Source organism: Cimex lectularius, unplaced genomic scaffold (genome assembly GCF_000648675.2).
Source record: "Cimex lectularius strain Harlan isolate CLEC.00 unplaced genomic scaffold, Clec_2.1 scaffold33, whole genome shotgun sequence".
Classification (NCBI taxonomy): Eukaryota; Metazoa; Arthropoda; class Insecta; order Hemiptera; family Cimicidae; genus Cimex; species Cimex lectularius.
Genome location: NW_019392683.1, coordinates 532,823 through 547,311, shown reverse-complemented (window position 1 = coordinate 547,311; position 14,489 = coordinate 532,823). Strand labels below are relative to the sequence as shown.

General features: G+C 32.7%; 1 protein-coding gene across 2 annotated transcripts; it reads right to left on the bottom strand.

The window, feature by feature from the left end:
- Positions 1–7,259: 7,259 nt before the first annotated feature.
- Positions 7,260–13,100, bottom strand: LOC106662671. Of its 2 annotated transcripts, none has more exons than XM_014386904.2 (3): positions 12,408–13,100; positions 11,477–11,613; positions 7,260–8,381 (listed from the first exon to the last, which is right to left on the bottom strand). In XM_014386904.2, exons 1-3 carry the CDS (start codon positions 12,873–12,875, stop codon positions 8,348–8,350), a joined length of 639 nt encoding a protein of 212 aa, XP_014242390.1. In that variant the 5' UTR covers positions 12,876–13,100; the 3' UTR covers positions 7,260–8,347. The 2 variants fall into 2 exon arrangements, with proteins under 2 accessions (XP_014242390.1, XP_014242388.1); XM_014386902.2 differs by having other exon boundaries at positions 11,487–11,613.
- Between the last annotated feature and the right edge of the window lie 1,389 nt (positions 13,101–14,489).

Sequence of the window (14,489 nt, the reverse complement as noted above, 5' to 3'; positions counted from 1 at the left end):
ATTATATTTAAATTAAGCAGATGGTGAGGAATAGCGCATAGATTAGTATTTAAAAATTTTTAATCATGCATACATTTGAAGTTTAAAAATGGAACTCAGTGCACTTTTTCAACCAGGAACACAGCTCAAAAATATAACAAGACATGCGAATCTGGCTCAATCAATGAAAAAACTAGCTTAGCCTAATCTGAGCATCAGATTTGACAAAAGCACTGAAACCTCTTTAATGTTTGATAATCAAACCAGGATCTGTAATGGTGGAATGCGCTTTAGTCCTTTGTGTTTGTTTTTTTGTTCCACGCTTGAGCTGTGATTTGTTCGTACTGATAATGAACACGTCTTGTTCACATTGGTCCCATATACGATATGAATATTTGTACTTTTGAAGTAATTATAGTATCTCTTTCTTCTTCTCTTTCTCTATTTCGGTCTTAAAAACTTATAATTAAAATCTTTGCATATGAAGGTGTTAATAGTGGATAACAAGATAAAAACATCATGTTAATATATTAAATTTGACTAATAATAGGTGCTATTTTATATTTTAGAAACAATCATTGCAGCATATCTCACACAGTTGGACAATGTTCCAAATCTTTTTATTAGAAGGTACGTAAAAGTAAAATTTCAAAGTTCTAGATCGATTTTCAAGGATTGGTACGAGAAGAGAAAACACCTTGACTGAAAATTGTGACTTTCATAGTACAACTGTGTGTGCTGTTGTGTCCTTTTTTGTCCATGGCTGTTTCTATAGTTTCTTTTTTATTGGACAGTCCTTTCGGCTGATATTTGTAGAAGCAGTAAATTGCTATTAGAGGCCAGGCCATGTTTGTGAATTTGGAAATAAAAAGGCTATAGATTTAGCGTTTCTTTTGTATTAATGAAAGCAGTCAAACTGCCATGTGTCTGGAAGACTTAAAAAAAATTGAATTAGGCTTTAAAAATTTTCCAAGGAAGGACACTTTTAAAAAACAAAATTTTGTTTATTCCCAAAATTTTACAGCGAGGAGATTTTTATAAATATCTTCAATATGTAGGAAAAGTAAAAAAAAATTCTCATCTTTTAAAATGAATTTTATATAACACTAGATGTAGTCGTTTAGCATTTTTCGTGTATAAAACGTTAAAAAAGGAACACATACCACTTTCTCTTTGTATTTCTGTTTTAAAATAAGGCCTATTTTTAATTATATCGAACAAACACAGTTATGTACCTGCTTCTTTTATTGTTGCGATAAAAAGCTATTTATAAATTGTAAAAAAAAAGAAAAAAAAAGATTGACAGCTCAATTCATTAGATTTATCTTTGGAATATATACTTGTAGTTAGATTTTAACCTTTCTAAGTAGGATGAAGTACAAATTTTCAAAACAAAAACAAACAAAAAAGTTACTGAAATAGCTCCTAGAATTTAGGTAATTTCTGTTTGAAGTCAGACTAGTTATTACACATATGAATAAAAAGAAAGAACATTTTGACAATTTTATGCCAGGAAGTTAAAAAATAAAAAACTCTTTAAATTGTGATAATCATTAAAAATGTGTTTCATTATTAAATTAATTTTTTGAAAGAAAATTCCGTTCTAAATATATTAAGGATTAAAAAACATAGATTTTAAATAAATATCAATATATAATCTTGAGAATTAAAATATAAAAAAAAGATTCATTAGATTTCGCTCGAAACTATTTTTTAGTGACTGAAATATTTTGAATTTTTAATCTTTACTGAGAATATTTGTTTTTTTATACAATAAACTAATAATTATTAATGATAATGAATAATAAATTATAAATAAGAGAAAAGATTTTTAGCACTTGTCAAAAGTTATTTTACTATAATAGCTTGTACATAGTAATCATATTTGATGCTTTGGTATTTTTAAAAAATGCCAATTTATTGTAAATAGGGTATTTAAAAACATAAGGAACTTCCAGCTGTTTAATCCAATGCAAAAATTAAAAAAAAGGGAAAACGTTGATTTTGAAAGACTTCCTTTTAATGTATGTTTATTTTCTTTTGTCTTGAAACGTCCATTTAAAAAAAATTAAAAAAAAAAAAACGTGATAAAATCTGATTAAATATCTCTAGTTTTGTCTTTCATCTTTGTTGTAAATAAATTAACAAGCTAGTTCTTTTTTTTAACTTAAAAAAAATTCAACCTGTATTTTTCTTCTCTTTGTAATCTTTTCTTCGGACTTGTTTTAAATAAAGGAATATAGTCAGACTTTTAATCGTTCTCGGATGAGGCACTGTTTATAGACAATACTGAAACTCGTATGTCCATTTGAAAAACATATCAATTGCAATTTTTTAATATTAACGGATAGGTGATGTTATATTGTGACTCGGTATTGTTAATTTTTAAAGTTTACATGATGATTAATTTATTTTTCAATATGATTTTAGGGTAAGAATTGTAATATATGAAATAATGCATGTGACAGAAGTAAGGGCAGTACGTGTTACAGGCTATTTTGAATATGGCCAAACCTCAGTAAAAAGAAAAACTGTAAACTTGACAAAACAAGAACTGATTCTCAGTTCATTCTAATTATAAATAAAAGAGAGGTTTTTAGTACACACAATCAAAGAAAAAATACTCTTTCTAATCAGTTATTTTAACAAAGCGTTCTAGCGTAATTAACAAAATTAAAATTCCCGTATTGAGTAATTTTCTTGATTTTCTTGTGCCAAATAAACCTATATGTGTTATTAGAACAGCAGAATCCTACTTACACAAATATCCTATCTTAAGCCTCGTCTTATCCCCTTGACACTGCCAAAATCTTTTAAGATGGAATTGGATTAAAAAATGATTGTTTTCTCTAACAATTTTTTTCTTTAAATTTTTTTTTTTGTTATTTACTTATAAATAGTACGTTTGAAACTCAATCAAGAAAATTTGACAATCTGAAGCTGTAATAATATAAAATTAGTTCGTCTGACATATTACTTTATGAACATTGCATATGGACTTCTTTAAAAATATTAATCTAGGTTTAAAAAATTAAATAAACACGGTATAAAAAAAAAAAAATAAAGAAAACATTGTATTGAACTTATTGACATAATCAGTTTTTCTAAAATACGCTCACACCTTTTCAAGCCTTTGAACTGTAAAATTTTTGCTCTTCTTAAGTAGATTTTTTTTATCAGTTTTGTTTTGTCTTATAAATATGGCTTTTTAATTCGACTAAGCTTGACGATTATTGTGGGTTAGAATTTATATTGGACGGCGTTTCTCATGATTTAATTGTCAATGGAGGGAAAAGTCTCTCAGTTTTCCATGGTCGATTGCATTCTGTCAGACAAGTCCTATCGGTTGGTGGATCATCTCATCCATCATGACAAAGCCTGATAGGTATTTATTTTGAAAATAACGGAATATGGAAATAAAAAAATAATAAAATAAATAAGAACACCAAACCTATAAATCGAATAGTTATTAGAGGATATTTCTTCGTGTAAATGTGTTCCATAATTAATATATAAATGTTTTATATTTGATACTGTCAGACCGTTTAATTTTATAAACCGACACCCTCCCCAAGTCATCTTGACTGATTTTTCGTTTTGCCGTTTTTTTATTCAGTTTTGTGTAATAGTGCCAGATTTGATGGTGTAAATTTCAACTTTACAGTAAGGCCTAAATGTAAAATTGAGTATGAGATAGTAAAATGAGATATGGCGGGTATCGAGCGAAAAAGGAGGGTGCATTTCCCATTCATCTTTATCATTACTTTGCAACTGCATTATTGTGTAATTGTTGTAATCTCTTGTTTCTCTCGTTTTAAATTTATTCATTTCTTTGTTTAAAAAATATATATGTACATTTTTTAAAACAATTTAGATGTGAGATACAAAGTTTTTGTAATTAAAACTGGGACAAGTTGTTGATTAATATTTTTAAAAAATTAAGTGATATTTCTTTTTATAACTGTTGAGTCTGTGTAAGTTTGTATTTATTTGTATCTCATTTAAGAGACATTATGGTATTTATATATTAAGCAATACAAACAATATCTTAATATCAAGCAATATAATATATATCATATGAAAAATATTAGTCAACAACAATTCACTGAACATGAGCTCATTGGTAAAATTTTGTTGTAAGATTGTAATATTTTCTAATTTTTTAATCTATTTCCAATGTTAATGCTTAGGGCTTTACTATTTTAAATATTTATGATATATATATTAAATATATATATAAATATATATAACATATAAACACTGTTATTAAGGCAGGCACTTTGCCTATAGATATATTTTTCAAAGTTAGTTAAAAAGTTATCCTAGTCATTTTAGACAGTATTTTGTTTTACACTTAATTAGTGTTTAAGAAAGTACTTTGAAAATATAACAAATTGGAGAAAAAATGTGGAAAAAAATAAGTCCAGGAAGGGTTTAAAAAATCATTCTAGCTTTAATTATTTCTTGTAGGATTGGGAATTTTCGTCAGTTAAACTTTGTTATTAATTACAATATTTACTTCAAAAATGTCTTGTTTATTTTATGTATTATATAAACCCCATCAAGCATCCATTGTTAGCAACAGAGTAATTACAACAATTGTAAGTTTGGTTTTATGCTTGTTTATTACATTTTAAAATTTATTTTCCTTTGGTGTATTAAATTCTTTGAATGATTATTAAGGACCTACTTTCTTAAACAGGCAAAAAAACCTTAACAAGGTAACTTGGTGATTTTTTTTATTAAAAGAAAAGTTATAATAGTTGAACTAGGAAAAGAAATAATCTTATTTTGGATCTCAGGACATGTTGGCATATACATACATGAAAAAGCCTACCAAACAGCCAAACGAGCAGCAGGGATCTGCAAGACCTGAACCATGGTGTCCAGCGGATGTGTCAAATTATCTTAAAAACCAATGCTGGAAAGAGTGGACCAACATGACCGACAGACTAAACGAAATAAAACCGTCGGCCAAACTGTGGGCCTTAGAGGGAATGGGAAAAAAGAAAATATTACATCTGCTTACCTAAAGATAGGTCACATATGGGCATCTCGCACAACTATCATACATATTTGGCAGAGTGTGAGGAATCAGCGCCACAGTATAAACTGTGGCTTGCCTGGAGACTAAAAAGCATTTAAATCATAGTAGTGATTAAAATAAGAAGTATGAATTAAAATAAGAAAGGGAGTCCTTTGATATATTGTTTAAAAATATCCTAAAAATATTCATTCAATTCACTAATTTTGTGATCCGCTTGACCAATTAATACATTACAATTAATTAAGGTTTTTAGTTGAGATGAAAAAAGTTAATGGCAGGAGCGGGCAAAAAATTGAAAAATGGCGAAAAAGGGGGAAAGCTCATAAGGTGGGGTTGAGATAGGAAGTTGATGTCCGAGTTGATCGAGGTCACGTAGCTCAAAGCGGTAGAGCAGCGGCGTATCTAGCCGAAGATCGTGGGTTTGAATCCCGCTCGTGCCATTAACTTTTTTCATCTCAAATAAAAACCTTAATTAATTTTAATATCCTTACTGTTAAATACAGTGAATGTATTTATTAGCAGGAATGTTGGAGTATGTTTACGTGTTTTTGTGATGGAATATCAAGTACCCATAGACACAGCAAAATAGTCTTGGTTATTCAGTTGTATATATTATATTTGCAGTCTGCCTAACAAGGTAGTTGTTACTGGCTCAATATCAACAATCCTCCAATTCCTTACTTGATTGTATAAATGTATGTATATACAGATATAAAAAAGAAAAGAAAAAAAATCTTGCAAGAATGGGGAATACAAATGGAAATACAAAATTAATGGCTCCTTATGAGTGTTTATATGTATTCTGGATTTGGGGAGGGGGGCAATATTGTTGAACCCACATATGCCAGCTTTTATTCTTCAAAAGTAAGAGTTTGTGTGTGAAGCTCGCATGGCTTATTCTTAGTCTTGTGAGTACGATACCTCTTCTTCTATTCAAGATCGTCCAAAGGCCACTTATAGATCAACATCTCTGCTGATCCAGCCCAAACACTCCTCCATTTCCTTTGATGCACTATTAGCAGCAGAGGGGATTTGGTTGGGATGTCCTGGCTTTAGCCTTGTAGCACCTTTTCCTTACCCTCCAGACCTATGTGATTTTCTCTTACATATTCTGAGATTTGTTTTATGGCAAATCAGCGGAACATACTGAGAAGTGGTATGAGAAAGAGTACTTTTTTTTTTTCAAAGCAACTAAACCATACTTCCTTAAATTCACTATTTTTCGTGGTCCGGTTGACCAATTAATATCATTCAATTAATTAAGGTTTTTAGTTGAGATAAAAAAGTCAGTGTCACGAGCGGGATTCAAACCCACGACCTTCGGTTTGATACGCTGCTACTCTACCACTTGAGCTATCGTGACTTTGAGCGGACCACGAAAAATAATGAATTTAATGAATTAAAATGAAGTATACTTCACTAAAGCTCTCCACCATTTCATTTGTTGCCGAGAATCAAATAGATTACACGACATTTGAAAAATGGCAAAAAGGAGGGAAAATTCAAAAGGTGGGGTTGAGATGAGAAGTTAGTGCCCCAGTGGATCGAATCGCTACGGTCGAGTAGCGGCGTATTTAGCCGAAGGTCCGTGGGTTCGAATCCCGCTCGTGACACTGACGTTTTTATCTCAACTAAAAACCTTAATTAACTAAACCATACTGTTCAACAAAGATCTTTATCACTATTTGTCCTCCAAGGGATAGCTCCTTCAAAAACTTTGGAGTAACTTCAAAGTTAGAAGACCTTGTTTGAGTCTTCAGGTTATAACATTTGTTCTGTTTTATTTAATTTATTAGTACCTTATTTATCACTTCCAACCCCGCCTGCGGGGGGACCGCTGTAGCCGAGTGGTTAGCATGAGAGACTCTCACGCCGCGGTCGTGGGTTCGATTCCCATCGTCGCCTCTGGCCCTTTTTCCCGATAACCCCCAATTTGAACAACATATATAAGAGATTCGTCATGGCTAATATGCAAAGATCATAAGGCCAAAAAAAAAAAGAAACCACCTGAAAATCCACCAAGACAATTTAAGCGAAAGTGGCCAGGAACATTGAGTGAACATGATTCAATATTTGTAGTTGTAAATATAAAATAAATGTAATGAACAAATAAATAAATAAAAGGCAGGCTCTTTTTTTGTCCCCAATACTTAATATCAGTATTTTAGATGTTCGCTGAACATTTTTCTTATGTAGATATTTTTAGAAATTAATTTAACAAAAAATAAGAAGTCAGCACATTTCTTTTCTGATCTAGTGGAGGCTTATTGTATGTAGCTTGAAGCATATATATAGGCGTTGATTTCAAGCTTCCAATGTTGATCCTAAGACAATTTTGAGTAGGAAGACTTTTAAGTGATGTTTTACATTTTGACACAACTATTTTAATAGTTGTAATATAAATATACAAATCTAAAGATGTTTTGATGGTTAATGGAAGTAATAATAAAAAATTTGCTTTTACAATGTATTTATTAAGTTGTAAGTTAATCACAGAATTTAGTATCAATTAACTTTATGATAACAATTGAACAATTGAAAATATATTCACTGTATCCACTAACGCTAAGCACTACAGGTTAAAACTGGTCCCTAAAATATCAACCAAGCTCAATTCAATAAATTCGTCGACAAAAATATTCCTTTCCTTTTAAACCGTGAGCGACAAAAAGACCAGCGTTTAACACTTGTTTTGGCACAAAGATGTCCTCTAAGTTTTACTTTTTTTAATCAAAATAGATTTCATTTAATTGATAAAAATAGAATAGTGCCTTGATTTGTTTCTAGGCCAGAAATGTGTCTTTGAAAAAGATTTGTGCATTTATTGATAAAATAGTGTGAATAAATTTTAAAATTTCTACAAAACAAGTCCTCTGTAGAAATATTTAAAGCCTTCAAGTTCGATAAATACTTTTGTGGCAAAACGTTTAAAGTTTTCTGAAATTGTCTCCTAATTTGGAACATGACTCACAATTCACTCTCAAATTTTTTTAATTTGATAATTTTTCAATCCTTCAATTTCTCTCTAAATAGACTTAACAAGGATAATGCTTAGAGATTTATAAGTCATTGCCCCTAATGGCGTGTTAATTGAAGAATGAAATAAATATATTTAATCGGTTTAATCGAGAGTGAATTTTGAGACCCAAAGCGCAGTTTTAATGTCGCTGTATCATTCTGACCCTTCTTCGTTCTGCCCATCCTCCGTCTTCAGGTAAGTCCTGGTTGAGGTCGACCGTGGAGAGCCTCTTGAGAAAAGGTTGGGGGCAGGAAGTCTGTCTCTTAACCTGATTTTTGTTCTGCGACATTTCGTAACTAGAACTACGGCGGCCCAAAGTTAACCTGTTTTGGCCGGCTATAAAAAGAAATGTATAAATATAACAAAATATATATTTTTTTAAAAATACAACATGGATATTTGTTCAATGACATCACCAGGTACCTTGTTCTAATATTTAATAAATATAAACAAAATGTGTGTAGTTTTATTCAATATTCATAAGAAAAAAAGATCCTCAAGGTTATCAAAAATTTGATATTTTTTCTTTTAATATTAGTTGATATATAAAAGATTATTGCATATATTTATTATTTTTTGATTAGTAACAATATGAATTTCATACAAAGTAAAAAATGTTATTTTGAGAAGATTTATTGTGTTGTTTTTAGGCCAAAATTGCAGAAGGATTAGGTTGTTTTGAATACAAGTTCTCTTTGAACATCATTTGTTTAAAATAAATATTTTATCATTTGGGCTGTTTATTATTTTTTTGTGTGACCATTTTATTGTCATAAATTTCGTATTACCGAGAAATGCACATGAATTTGGTTAAGTTAGTGAGTGCCAGCGTTGGGTTAGGTAGATTTCAGGCTTAGGATTAAAGTTGAGTTAGGTTTAAGATAGCGACGGGTTAGTTAGGTATGATTGAGTTATGGTTAGGATTAAGGATGGGATAGGTTAGGTTAGGGTTAGAGTGACGGTGATGGACGGAATAGGTATAGTTGCAGTGAAGGATAGGGTTGGGGCGGTTTAGCCTACGTATCTACGATTCTGTTTTTCCATAACACGAAGAAAATATGCGAGTTGCTCCGCCCGTACCTCACTATTCCATCACCACTACATAATCCCGGTCTATAAAGTGGTGACTTCGTGGTGATTATGTTCCTGCGAGCAATTGTGATGACTGGGGGAACATACAGCCAGTCGATTGGTAACATTTAGTGGTCGACGTCGATGGTAAGAACTAAGTTGTGACTGCCTGTGGTTTCTTCTAGTTTTCACCACTACTTCAACAACGGTCTTTGACAGTCGCCACTATAGAGTGCCTGTGGTTGTCTATGTTTCCACTAGGTGTAAGCACTGCTGTAGTAGCCAATGAACTATGAGCGGATGTTGCTCAGTAGCTACAAAACAACACCTGACCCCCTAAGTGCCACAGCAAATAAGACCCGAACCCTTCTGTGGAATAGTAATCCACACTATTAACGAATATCTCAGACAGAAGGACAAAAAGAAAATGAAGGAACATTGGAATTCACTCATTGGATATAGACAATCCAAGAATCTTCTAACCAATTTTAGCAAGAAAGAAATCACAGTATGTGTCAAAGGAAGCAGGAACAGACTGCGAATCCAAACAGGACACTGTAGATTAAATGGACACCCAAAGAAAATTGGAACAATCCAAGATGGCACATGCAGATTCTGCAAAGAGGCAGAAGAGACACCAACACATTTACTAACACACTGCGGAGCTACATTAGCCCGCAGGAGGAAATGTTTTGGGATGTATAATGTGACCACAGAAGAGCTTCAACCACTAAAGCCGGGCCTATTAATCAAGTTTCTTGATGAAATAGGACTCACCGATGTGCTTCAGGCAGAGAACGGGGGATACAGTAGCTCTTAAAGAACGCAGTATACTATACCCTGCAATTATATCTACATCTACAAACGCTACAGCATACACTGGTCAATAAAACGAGATGGGGATTGGATGATAATATGGCTGAGTCTCAGAAAAAGCGAGAATCGTAGAGTCAGATTGAGAAGGGATTTTGGCAGTGTATATTATGAGTAACAGCAGACAGCTAGGACGATACCCTTTGCAAAGGAGAGGAAGAGTATCCAACCCAAACTGTATAGTATCTATCAGGCCAATATGATTTAAGAATTTAAGAAGTGTGTAAAGGTTAAATCCTAATTGAAAGCCCGTTCCACATTAAGAAAGACATTAGTCCTTATTCTCGAGAAAAGATGCAATTGTACACTAAAAAACACTAAACTGACAAAGGTGGCAACACACCACGATTTCATCTGAAATTTAGGCTTTGAAACAACACAAAAAATTAAACGTTGAAAATAAAAAGGCAAACAAAATCTATTTTAAAAAGATTCACATGTGCCAAAACATATTACAGTGCAATAATAGAAAAGAGTTTTAATTGAGAAATTCAATAACTATATGAAAATGTGTGTGTAATGCTCATAAAAATATGGAAAAATGTTCCTACTAGGAATCAGTAAATTGTTTCAAATTTGACAGCTTAATATCGGAGATTATTACAGTTTATAGATTATTTTGAAAAGTATAAAAAAGAGAGGGACGTGAATCAAGAAAGAAAAAGCGGTAGCGAAAAGATTTTAAACATGCTATACGGAGGTACATAAAAGAAACAAATCCACTTCCACCTCGCCCGGACAAATTGGAAATGTCCGTGGTTTTACGATTTGCTCCTTTGTCCAGGAAGAAACGGTCGCCCTGGGAAATACGGGCCGAGGTCCGGAATCGAAACTGGTGATGTTTTTAGAAACATCCTGTACTCCTGGGCAGTAATAATCATAAATCATAGATAAATGTTTGCCAAAAGCTCCAAGCTGAATCCACCTCACGTCTTTCAGGGATTTTTCGTATTAAAATGAAGCAAGTTCACCTCTAAAACTTAATTTTAAAATTACATGCTATTATTTAATTAAAAAAAGATTGATAGTCAAGCAAAAAACACAATTTTTCTTTTAGAAAAAAACAACTCATCAATGTTTTGCTCGAGGACAACCTTCTACCAAAGTGGTTCGTCTACAAGCTCAAGGAGGTAATAGGCAATAAATCTGAGCTTAAGACCAGAGTGACAATCTTGAATAGACTATCATCATAGTCATTACAATGAAAATTCCTCTCTGAGGCTTAAATCCTCTTGTATGATTTATGTGAATCTTGGTGTCACCATTATTGTGAATCCACTCAAGTAGAAAGTCGACACTCCCTTTCACCGTTGATACTTTACAACATCGAATTAATCTTGAACTTTTACAATAAAAAATGATGACTTTTGTATCAAAAATCGTTTTAAAAATTAGTTCCCCATATAATTCAAGTCGAAAAAAAACAAAAACAACAGTGGAAGTGGACGGGAAAAGTGCAGAGAAGTGGAAGAAAAGGCGACACTGACCTTAACTTACCTGGTGGCCTGTAACTGGCCTGCGACTCCCTCCTCGCGTGACGGGACATCGTGAGGTCCGCCAGTGACATCCTCCTGCTACACATTTCCAGCCTTGAACCGCGCATCGTCATCATGTCGGGACCGTTCTGAAACCGTTTGGTTAAAAATACTTCGAGATGTTTGTTCTTGGCTGTTATGGAGGCCGTTCTGCTGGTACAAATAAATTCCATGCGATGATTATCAATTGAAAAAGATAAATTCATGATATATATTAGATAAGTACAAAATGATCGTACAACAAGCATATCAATTTATAAATATTCTACAAAATATTTAGTTTGTTGGTCTTTTTAGATCATTATGGCATAAATTAACAAACGACACGGCCATCATCCCGTAGACCTCAACTTAATTTTATTGTAGTACATATTAATTCAACATTAGGCGATCATTACAACCTGTTAAAACTTTTAACTTGTCATGCATTTTTACTTTTTTCTACTGGCTTAAAATTACAGTAATACTGAAGCAATCAAATAAGACAAGACGAAATTCTTTTTGAACTAGAAATCATAAAACTTGGGTGATTGTTGAGGTCTGCGAGATCTATATATTTATCCATTATTCTATATCCATTATTATCGATTATTATCCAGTGTTATTATTGGACAACATGTTGAAAAAGGAAATATCAATATTATAGGGCTATCATATCAAAGAATCTCTTATCTGATAAAAGGTTTAACGATGGAAATGCACTATTAAGGCAATAATGATGTCTCCCGAACCTGCTTGGATTATCCAATTTAGTCTGTAATCTCACTAAAAATGTGTTCACTGTTTTATCACGCATTTTATTGTATGTGTACAAAATTAGCAGAGTTTTTAAATTTTTACATAATATGGGATAATTTAATAATGGTAAATATTTAGCACTTACTGAATTTGAACTTCTCATTTGTCTTCTTCTTTTTCTTTCTTGAAAGCAGTCGGCTAAACTCAGAGTGACAGAAACGAGGAGTAACACGATGATGACTTCATAAATGAGATTGCTCTTTTTCTCAACCTTTATTTCATTTTTTTCTCCTTCATTCTCTACCGTCTGTATAATTTCCTCCTTGTGATTTTCTTCTGTTACTTCCCCAATCGGCTCAACGACCACTTTGTCCGTCTTTTCTTCTATTCTTCCAGACCCGCAGTTGTCCCTGAGCAGGGTGAGAAGCCCGTAGGCGCTGGTGCAGGCCCGGAAGGCCGTCGTCATTCTGCAAAGGTCCGGCAGCGCCCTCACTTCGTCGACCTCGTCCCGGGCCGCGTCTAAGACGTCCCCTGTCCCGGGCAGGACGTAGTAGAAGACGAGGGTGCAGGCTAGGACCAGAAGGACGAGGCGTATTTTGCTTGCATACTCCATGCCACTAACAGGTGCCCGACAACGGCCCAACGGCCATGCTCGGGAATATCGATTCCGTCGCACCGTTTTATTGGATCAAATCCGCCCTTTTTCATTATCTTTTCTCGTTATGTAAGTTTAATTCATCGCGTAACGCACAATCTAGTATCGATTATTTACGTTTGTAAGTGTGGGATCGTATATTAAAACAAACGATCAAAAAGTATAAACAAATTGAGGCTGCACTGAGGCACCAATATTACATGCTGTTGGGCATGCTCTATTTTTTCCATAATTTATTTCCTAATGTATATTAAAAAAAGAATAAAACTGTATGTAGAACATAAATTATTCACAAGAGAAAGTAGCCTTCAAGTTAGTAGTTTGTTAAAAATTTAACTAATTTAGCCAAGTAAAAATTTAAGATTAAAAAAAAACTGGAAAAAATGTAAACATTTTGTATTTGTTTACCCTGTTCCATACAATGAAACAAGAAAACAGTTATACTTTATTTTATTTTTAACAGAAAATTCTATAAGTCTTTTCAGAGGATCTTCCGAAGATCCTCTGAAAAGACTTCTTGTATCCAGCAGATAATCTAGTTCATAGAAAATTCTATTTTCAAAATAAATTTGTTTTTTAATTCTCAGCGTTTTTCTAAACCGACAACACTATAGATTTATTTTCCTGGAAACAGTAAAATAAAATATTTATTATTGATCTTGAATGGATTATTGATTAAAAGAAAGTAACAAATTTGTTCATAAAAATATGATTTGACTGTAGTTAAAAATAAATTGATATTTTGAGTGAATATAAAAAAATATTTTTTTGCATTGTATAAATTCACTTTTTTCACCATCCTACATGTATTTGTTAAATTTAAACAATGTTTGTAAATCCTAGGCCCTGAAGATGATCTCAATAAAGACCGAAACGTTGGCACGATAAAGATGTTTTTCTGAAACCTACATCACATCAGACCGCATCTCACGATTTCCGAATAATCATCGACTAATGGTCACTAATGACTACACATTAAAAATAAAAGATGAACATAAATAAAATAGCCACTATGTTACAATATTTTTTCTTTTTATCTGTTAATTAATTTAAGAAATATTATAGTATTTTATCAATTTCAACGATAATGGAAGTGGGTTTAGGCTAAACACTGCCGACGTCTAAGTCGTGCAGGTTTAGTATCCTCATGTTGCCAGGCGGTTTAAATGTTGACAATACTTCCATGCTTTTTTTTTACCGCTATCATTCATTCTTCTATATAAGCCAACAAAACCTGTCAATCTTCCGTTATCGTTCCACCCTATCAGATACTTCCTATAACAAGTAAAATACTAGAGAAGTTCCTATTAAAACTGCTGTACCCCAAGAATGAATCCCAAGATGCTGAGTCACCAATTTAGACTAAGGTCTCTAAACTCCAGATTCCATCAATGCCATCGGTTGTAGAAGTCATTTCATATTTTCCTTTGAGTAGCAGCAGAGTTGTCCGGGTGTAGTCCTTGACGTTGCTCAAGACTTGGCTGTAGAATCTGAAGGGCATACTACATTCACTATCTTATGTTTATAACGTACTTGTCTGACCGTTATTTCAAAGTTTAGACAGGGCACAGC

Bases quoted from the DNA above. Each gene is read 5' to 3' on its own strand.
- LOC106662671 (XM_014386902.2), bottom strand. From the start codon at position 12,875: ATGGAGTATGCAAGCAAAATACGCCTCGTCCTTCTGGTCCTAGCCTGC. The intron at 11,614-12,407 runs GTAAGTGCTAAA...AAACGGTTTCAG, and splicing joins AAATGAGAAGTTCAAATTCA to AACGGTCCCGACATGATGAC. The intron at 8,382-11,486 runs GTAAGTTAAGGT...TTCTTTTTATAG, and splicing joins GGCCAGTTACAGGCCACCAG to CCGGCCAAAACAGGTTAACT.